Source organism: Cyprinodon tularosa, unplaced genomic scaffold (genome assembly GCF_016077235.1).
Source record: "Cyprinodon tularosa strain WSP-4 unplaced genomic scaffold, ASM1607723v1 ctg1047, whole genome shotgun sequence".
Taxonomy (NCBI): Eukaryota; Metazoa; Chordata; class Actinopteri; order Cyprinodontiformes; family Cyprinodontidae; genus Cyprinodon; species Cyprinodon tularosa.
The window spans coordinates 386013-395387 of record NW_024037835.1 but is presented as its reverse complement, the minus strand read 5'-3'; the positions used below and the strand labels follow the sequence as shown (position 1 = coordinate 395387).

The window sequence follows — 9375 nt, the reverse complement described above, 5'->3', positions numbered from 1 at the left end:
GAGGAGGGCGTCAGTTCGTTAACGCCACAGCGTTGAACCCTTGTTTCTGACCCCTGGACCTAGCCGTGAACCGTAGACCTTGGACCCTCCGCCTGAGAAACAACCAGGAACCCGAGAAGGATCTCGGGTTAACCACCGTTCAGCCCTCCTACCTGCGATCACCTGCCTGTCCACCCTCGAACCTCCAACCAGGGAGAGATTACTGGTCAGCACACGGACCACCGGGGACACTTCCCCCCCCAAGACCGGACCACAGCCTCTCTACTGTGAGTGTCAGCCCCACCAAAATCCTCCAGCACAGTTTCCTCTCATTCATCAGTCTCATCTTCTCTGCAGAAGCCCAAAAGAACCTGACCAGACCAAACTGCTTCCAGTTCATGTCCACTATCTTGTTTTTCAATAAAACCCCTTAAACCTTCTCCTCCCTCTGTAGTTGCTCTCGTCCAGAGTCACCTTCAGTTATGACACAGACAGGTTCCCAAAATCAGGGTTTCAGATTAGGCAGGCTGGCTCAGGTTTTGCTAACCATTACTAGCAAACACTCTGGCAGGGAAGTGTCAGCCTCCTCCTCCTTAAATACGTCCTCTGATGAGGAGACAGGAAACAGGTGTGTAGGAGTGAGCTCATGCCCTGAGGAGGAAGATCTCAGGCGCCCTCTGGTGGAGAAAGTGGACAAGCCTCCAGATCCCAACAGATCAGTTTCAGATTTAGATACTTTCTGTCACATCTGGAGTTATGGGAAAGTAATTTGTAGTGTGGTAGGAGGAGAACTCATTTTTGGAAAAGTGTAAATGTAATATATTCTTTGCTGTTTGTTTTTTGTTGTTGTATTTTTCTGTTACATAGTTTGTGATACTATGTCAATTATTTATTGATAATAAATGAGTTGTTAAAATCTCAAAATCTCTCTCTCTCTACCTCTCTCTCACACACACACACACACACACACACACGCACACACCTCTCTCACACACACACACACACATACACTGTACCAGAGACTGCACCTTACCTGCACTACCTCAGCCTGGAATACACTATTGCTGCTGTTTTTATTGCTTTTATTGTAATGTCTATACTCTATATTTATCTTATCTTCTTTTACATGTTCAATGTTAAATATTGAATGTTAACATTAAATGTCATATGTTCTTTGTAATGTATTTATTATTGACCACTTGTTGTTACCAGTCTATCACTGTTACCTGTCACGTCCCGCACTTTATGTCAGTCTGTAAATGTCAGTCTTGTATATGTTTTGTCCTGGCATGGTATGGAGAGAAAACGTAATTTCATTTCCCTTTTATGTCTTGTGCATATGAAGAAAGTGACAATAAAAGCTGACTTGACTTGACTACATGTGTGAGGGATTGTAGGGAGGATGTAATTTCGCTGCATTCTTTTCTAAATTAGAATAACACCCTAATATATTTCTTAAATGTGTATCAATGGTAAAACTAATTTAAACAATTCAGAATTGCAATCAAGAGCTACAGAAAAGTCCCAGAGGGCCACAAATGGACTTTAGACCCCACTTTTTACAGAAAAGGTATCCCTGAGTTGTTGCAACTTTCACAGCCATGACAGGCATAAATGGTAATGTGGGGGGTTGGTCTTTGGTAATTTTAGCACAGGTTACAAACCAGATCTGATCATGTAATTTTATTCTGTGGAATTAGTTTCTGAGTCATTTCCTTATTTTGTGGATGATGATGAAAAGGTTAGTAGCTCTATAAGAAGTCTGGGATGGCACATTGAGCCTTAGGTTGTCCTGGCAGACGAAGAAAACAAACCATTCTGAATCAGGTTTGCTGATCGACTCTCTGCTCTTCTATTTCACTCACTGATGAGTTTAAATGTTCATTACATAGGTAACTTATTTTTCATTAATTCCAGCTTGTATATCTCCATCATTTCATCACTTCCATCATGAAGTTGCTGGTTTTGTGTGTCCTGGCTTTCTCTGAGATGGCATGGGTCGGAGCTGATCGTAAGCATTTCTCAAGTATACAGAGTTTGTAAAGTTACTAAGACTCAAACAAACTCACTAATTCCTGTTGTTTAAAATGCCCACAGCTGTTCCAGATGATGGCTCTGCTGATAAAGGTCAGTGAGTGTTGTTTTGTAATAGGATCATGAAGAATAAAGTTCATTCTAATGCTTAAATACATTGCTTTTAACTAAGGCTTCCATTTGTTTGTCTTTAGAAGCAATGGACTTGGTCCAGAGATATGCTTCTTGTCCTTCTGGCTGGTCTGAGTACAACGGTAACTGCTACCACTATGTTTCCATGCCCATGGATTGGGCTTCAGCTGAGGTGATTTTCAATAACATTGTGCTCTTATGCTCTTTTACCTACTTATCTCATGGTTTTTGATTAACAGAATGCAGCTACTACTTCTGTACATCATTCTGTTTTTGTCTTCAGAGGAACTGCATGTTCATGGGGGGACACCTGGCATCAGTTCATAACGCAAAGGAGTACCATCAGATTCAGCATGTGATAAGAACGGCAAGTTATGGGTCCAACCTAGCATGGATTGGAGCCAGCAATGGACAGAAGGTATTTTTTTGCTAGTTAGTTTATTTGTTAAGTATTTTGATAAGTTATTGAAAGACCTTTATAATGTGCTGGGTTCTTTCTCTCAGCTAAGCATTTGGCTTTGGAGCGATGGAAGCCAATTCCACTACACAAACTGGTGTCCAGGACAGCCTGACAATTGGCAAGGCGACCAGCACTGTTTGCAGATTAACTATTCAGGTAAAAGAAAATATCACACATTGGGCCGGATTTATCAAGATCAAATTTTAAGTGCAGTAATTTGCGCTAACAAACTGGAATTTTGCGCGAGGGGCTGAACCATGGTTTGCGGGTGATTTAACAAGAGCGATTGCATAACTGGTGGCAGGTGCAAAACTGTTGGAGACGCCCTATTTAAATGATGGCTTTGCGCATTTTGTGGTTTGCGGCAAAGTAGTTTGTAGTTTGTGCAAACTAGTGCATTAAGAAATTTTAATCTTACAGTGACACCCCCACCCCCCAGAAAAAATAATATATATATTTATATATATATAGCCCTGCGATGGACTGGCGACCTGTCCAGGGTTTACCCCGCCTCTCGCCCATTGACTGCTGGAGATAGGCACCAGCACCCCTTGCGACCCCACTTGGGACAAGCGTGTAAAGAAAATGGATGGATGGATGGATATATATATATATAAACTTTGGCAACCTTTATTCCCTAAGGTGGTATGTGGCTGAATTTCTACTTCACTGCAGTAAAAAAAAACAAAAAAACAGGTGTTTTGTATTGGCCTGTAGAAAAATGCACATACCAAATGGCTCACAAGAAGTGACTGTGGATAAGATGACTGCGCGCACTTCTGAAAAACGAGATTGGGAGATCCCAGATGCAAAAAAGTGCAATGTTGCAAGGAGTTTTGTGATATCCGGGGTATTGCGTGGGTCCTCCTTGTGGCTGGCTCCAAATCCATTCGGAGTTCCCCCAACAGCTCCAAAATGGCAATGCTGGATAAACTATATGTTTTGATGATCGTTTCCTCGTTCATTCCAAAAATATTCACACGGAGTGAAAAAATGCGTTTTCTGCGTCTCCTTGCTTCATTTCGATGTCTCCTTCTTGCGACAATAACCGCTGCCATGTGTGCGCAATTACGCATACAGACCATTTGCACCTTCTTTTGAAACGTGTTAAATATAGAGTCAGATACCGTTAGCAAAATTGCTTTCAGGTTTAATAAATCACTTTGCGAGCGCTAAATTAATATATTTACATGTTCTCCTCCCACAAGACGCAGTTTTGCGTGTAAACGCCCCATATTGCATATTCATTGCAGAAAAAGTACTAAATGGATAAGAGGCGCTATTTAGCACGTTTTAAAGACCAAATCCTTTTAGCACGCTGTTGATAGATCAGTTTGTACATTTTTTAGCGTGCGCAGTGAAATAGCTCACGTTTTTATACACGCAAACCTTTGATAGATCCGGCCCATTGTATGTTTTTCAAGCAGTCAAAGGAGTAATGCGTAATTAGCAGGTTAAATATGTTAGTAAAACTATAGCTAGAACACTATTACATTTACTGGATTAAATACAGTGGCATGTATTGTTGATTGTTTCGTGTTTTTGTTTGGGAAAACGGTTGTAGAATATCAAGCTTCCCTGCAATCATGGTTCCTTATAAACAGGATTTTGTTTCTGTTATATTAACAGATTTTTTTTTTTTTGTGCTCAGCTTCAAAGTGCTGGGATGACGGAGGATGTTGTTATCGTCACCCATCTGTCTGTGCCAAAAAAGTCTGAGCAGTCCGAGAGGACTTGAACCAGAACCGATGGAGGATGCTGTATTGTCTTTCAGTTATTCTGCCACAAAGAAATCCTGTTTTCTAAAAGCTTCTTCTATTTACTTCATATAATTACTTATAAAACAAAAGGTAGACTCGAGCAGAGTGAATGTTTTATAAATGATTATTTGAGTAAAACCTTTTTCTTTTCTTTAGCCTTGCATTAAATAAACTTTTTATGCATGAAAACAATTAAATGTATATAGTCTATTCTCTGTCTTCATCTAGTCATATTAAGTGAATTTGTAAATTTTGTTATTATTTAGTTTTTTTTTCAAATTTTTTCACATTGAAAATAAGAGAAACTACTGTCATCCCTACTGAATTCCGTTACATAATATGGAGAAACTGAGCACAGTTTTTGCTTGCATTGTTAAATATAGCATAGTAATAATTAAAACGGAAAGGGAATAGATTAATCATTAGCATATTTCGTTATGGCGCTCATAGCATCTCAGCCTGCTGGAGCGTGATAGCTACTTTTGAAAGCAAGTTTTATATGTTCCAATAAAATCAGTTTTTATGATAAAGATTATTACATTTAAGAGTTGGAATTGGATGAATATACTCAATAGAACTTCAGTGTGCCTTAAAAAAGTTCAACAATGTTCTTATTCAGCACATCAAAGAGCTACAGATTCATAAATAAATAATCCCACTAGAAGGAGACCATGTGGTGGCCTATATTACTTAGCAGTCTGGGCTTACAGAATAATGAAACTCAAAGATTTGTATCAGGCCTGCTATCAAACTGTCATGATCTGGCCTGTTTGCTCCTGCTTAATTAGTCATTCCTTTCACCTGCCCTCTTCCTTCCCTGCCTAAATTATAATTTATTCCCCTCACCTGTTTCCTCTGGTTTATATTCAGTTCAGCCTGAGCATTCAGTGCCAGATCATTGCTTGTCTTTCTGTCAGTCTTTCTGTTCAGATCTATTTATGGTTCGTGTCCTGGATCCTAGCTGCCAGTGGAAAGAGGGTTTTAGTGTTTGTCTCGTCTCCTGATTGTCCACTGTTCCTCCCCCACGGAGTCCTCTGGGTTTTGGCTCATTATGGGGGAAGGTTCAGTTTTTATCAAAGTAAGCCTGGCTCCAGGGAGGAGACCAGTTTAAAGTCCTGCTTCAAGTTCCGGTTCCTACGTCCTGCCTTGGCTACCCTCTTCCACTGTGCCTGCCTGTCTGCACCTGATCCTGTCTGCTCCTGTGCGTGATCATCATGCTTCTGGTCCCAGTCAGACTCTGAACCCTCCTGGAAGCCTGTGGATGCCTGGAAGTCTGAATCCTGCCACCTGTTCTGTTCCCGCCGGATCTGGATCCTGCCTGTTCTGTCTGTTCCTGTCTGTTCTGGATCCCTCACCAGGATCGGCTGCCAGCATAACCTCTGGGGCTGAAGCACTGGGGACATTCGTGGTCTGGACTGTTAAACCAGGTAAGTGACCAACACAGATAATCTTCTATCAGTTGATTGTGGTCACTTACCTGTGTTTCTCCCACTACAGAATGTCTGAGATTGGGCGGTGCCCCGCCCCCCCCGCCTGCAGTGTCCACGAGCCACAGCTCCGCTTTTGTTTTGTTTTATTTAATAAACGTTTGAACTTTCCTACTGACTGTCTCGCCTTGAATACTGGGTCCATCTGTCCCCGGTTCATGACACAAACAAGCACCCTAAGACGTACCTGTTCAGCGTGCGGGCGGATTCTCCATGGGACTTTTTTTTCTGCTACATTCAAGTAAACAGCGCAGCAAAACAATGATCAGAAGTCAATCGGCAGATCCTCAGATAAGTTGGCTGCAGATATGAGGAGCCAAAGCAGATCTCATAGTTTTTAGATGTATGTGCTTGTACTGGCCTCGTAGAACCCAGCTCTACTATCCAGGGGTTAAACACCTCCACAAAATAAGTCACCGACGCCAGGATGGGTTTAGACTGTTCTTTATATGGCAGGTGTGAAACTGTAATGAAACAATACAGTATACATGAGTGGAAATGAAAAGAAATACAGCAGCCATGCTTTAAATGCTAATACTAACCAAATGTATCAACATGAATAACAGAACTAGCTTAAAAACGGCTCCCTTTTATCTTCAAAAATGTGCTTTTAAACAATCTTATTAATCAGAATCCTTAACTTAATCCTTAATCACAAATGTATTGCATACTCACAGGGAATGCCTTTCATGAACTCAAAAATCACAGAAACACGTCAGCCATCAGAGAATTCTCCGCTCTTCTGCTTGCTGCCACACATGACTGAAAAATAGATCAAATTAAAGAAAATAATTCTAGTGACATTTCATGAGATTAACTATGATAGTAATCATGAAATTATTATACTATTATCAGTGGCAGCTGGTGAAAAATATTTTTGGTGGGGCTGATATAGCCTAGTGTATGTCTCCAACTAATCAAGAATAAGAATTCAAATAAACAATTGGAAATGAAATACAATTTAACAGTAATGATTTAATTTACTATATAATAACAGTAACAGCAGTGTTGGGAAAGTTCTCTTTCTACGTGAACTAGTTCAAAGTTCAGTTCACACATTTTAAAATGAACTAGTTCAGTTCATAGTTCATAATTCAAAATTTTGAACTAAGTTCACAGTTCCAAAAAATGAACTAGTTCATAGTTCTTTTTTTTTTCATATATTGCTCAATTACACCATAGCCTACTGAAGAACCTCAGACAGCAATTATTTTATCAGTTGTAACACTGAAACTATGCGTCAGATTTCATCTTCATATCCAGTTTTGAATCCTTATCCACCCAGGGTTTACATTAGCATTGAGGGGACAGCATTTCCCCATTGTTGCTTTAATGCTTTGTTGCTGTCGATTCACTTCACACTAGTAGCAGCTGCAGCTTTCACCCCTACAGTATATTCTCAAAAAAATCAGCAAAAATGTACTGCTTGAATGGTCTTTTTTTATAAGAAATTATGAACAGAAAAACAGGAAAGTAGTCTTTAAGGTGCAAATGTTTTTTTAATTTTAATAATTTTTTCCATTTGAAATTTCATTTCAGTACATACTAAAAAGGAATACTGGAATCCTGGAAAATGATACCAGGCAGGTTTAAGTGCGGATTTTTTTACTGAAAGCCGGTGGGCAAAGTTTGCAGAGAAATGTAAGATTGTTGCCATCATTCTCACCGCCCACCTGGTCATAAAACTGTTTTAAGTGATCATACTGCTGTTTTGTCGCCTCCACGGTCGCCTCCATGCTGCTTTGGCTGCCACGCTGCATTTTGTTTTGATGACAACGCGGCTGTAGTCTACGACACTGGTAGCTGGTGTTGCCAGATTGGGTGTTTTTCCCGCTACATATTAAGGCCTGTTTACGGTGTGATTTAGCCGGGGTTTCGCCTGGAGGGCTCTATAGAAATCTGGCAATCTATTGAACGGAGTTGAACTGAGAGAGCGTGCCGTTCACAGACACCAGAATGAACGAGTTCACAATAACGTTCATCAGGCAGTAATACAGTACGTTCAGTTCACGTTCGCCAAAAATATGAACGAGTTCATGAACTTTCGTTCAATGAACGCGTTCAGGAACAACACTGAGTGACAGTGATGATTTTGGTCTCTGTGACGGGGTTCTTTGGCCTCCAAGAATCCAGGCTCAGTCGGGTTACCGGTGTTGGTGATTTGTTGTGCTCAAAAACTCAAAACAGGGTGCAAAAGAAGCTAAACATGTACAAGATACTCTGGGCCTCAGCGTCCCTCCAGTTACCAGCAATGTAACAAAGAAAAAGAAAACAGAAATGGCCGCTCTTCTTCCCACAGCCCTCATTAAATAGTTTAAGCCCCTCACCTCAGGCTCTCTTATTTCTGATTTCTTCTCATAAATCAGTTTTGTCCATTTATTACCTCCACAGACAATTGATATACAAAAACAAATAATTTTTACAACTTAATTCCTTTACACAGATTCATTGACTTATTCAATTACACCAAACTGGGTTTGAACCCAGCAAAGACGCCGCCAGACTGAAGATGACAGGTCCCCGTAGCATAAACACGTACACTCACACACACACACACACACACACACACCCTCACACACACGCACGCACACACACACACACACACACGGCTAACCCCACTGAAATATTAAGTGTGCACCCTCAGTACGCCAGCAGGTAACCAGGAACAGCCTGTGTGTTTTAAGTTAATGGACCGCTACTGGGCTCAGCGCGAGTGTATTGGTCCTCACAAGCACAGTATAACAGGAATGTGTGTGGCGCGCAAAGTTAGAGAGGTTATTTTAAGTGACAAGGTGGATTCGTCACAGTCACAATAACCATGACAGGAAATTTTCATATCCTACAACAGGGATGTTCTTCTGGCAAACGGGTAGATAAATAAGGATCTCACCGAATTTGGTGGAAGCTGCATCTCGTTCGTTACAATCATCATTGTCCCTCTAATTGTCTGCACCTGCGCATTTGGTGCAGAAGCCTGTTAAAGGGCAGTATTTTCAGAGCCCCAAACCATAAATGTTTGAGACGCTGATTGGCCTTTAAATTATTAAATTCACCTAGCAATAGTACATGATTGAAAGATTCTCTGCAAATTTGGGGTAGTCTGATCAGAGACAGAGACGGTAGGAGTCTGTCTGTGGAAATCCACAAATGAATGACAGTAGGTAGGCCACAAAGCAGGGCCCCAATGGAGGAGAAGGCTGGAAGCCAAGATCAAGGCAACACGAAGATGTTGTCCATTCCTGAGGCTCTAGAAACTGCCAAACAAAGACTGGCCGCCCTGGCCACCCGCCTAAAGAGATACAAGGGAGAAGCATAAGCCAGGAGAATAAACCAGGTGTTCTCCACCAACCCATTCAAAGTGTACTCACAGTGGCAGGGTAATTCAAGATCAGATCCACCTAGGGCTGAGACTGAACAGTACTGGAGAAACATATGGGAGAAGGAGGCATCCCACAACACCAATTCTCAGTGGCTAGAAGATCTTAGAACAGATCACAGCAATCTCCCAGAACAAGAACCAGTA

General features: G+C 41.2%; 1 protein-coding gene across 1 annotated transcript; it reads left to right on the top strand.

Moving 5' to 3' along the window:
- The first annotated feature begins 2211 nt into the window (after positions 1-2211).
- On the top strand, positions 2212-4324 carry LOC119782577 (galactose-specific lectin nattectin-like). Its single transcript, XM_038283589.1, has 4 exons — positions 2212-2317; positions 2429-2563; positions 2650-2761; positions 4257-4324. Exons 1-4 carry the CDS (start codon positions 2213-2215, stop codon positions 4322-4324), a joined length of 420 nt encoding a protein of 139 aa, XP_038139517.1. The 5' UTR covers position 2212.
- Positions 4325-9375: the final 5051 nt, after the last annotated feature.

What these genes read in the sequence shown, in the direction of transcription:
- LOC119782577 (XM_038283589.1), top strand. Translation starts at nt 2,213, where the DNA reads ATGGACTTGGTCCAGAGATATGCTTCTTGTCCTTCTGGCTGGTCTGAG. An exon ending in TGGATTGGGCTTCAGCTGAG is followed by an intron (nt 2,318 to 2,428) that starts GTGATTTTCAAT and finishes TTTTGTCTTCAG; the next exon opens with AGGAACTGCATGTTCATGGG. An exon ending in GAGCCAGCAATGGACAGAAG is followed by an intron (nt 2,564 to 2,649) that starts GTATTTTTTTGC and finishes TCTTTCTCTCAG; the next exon opens with CTAAGCATTTGGCTTTGGAG.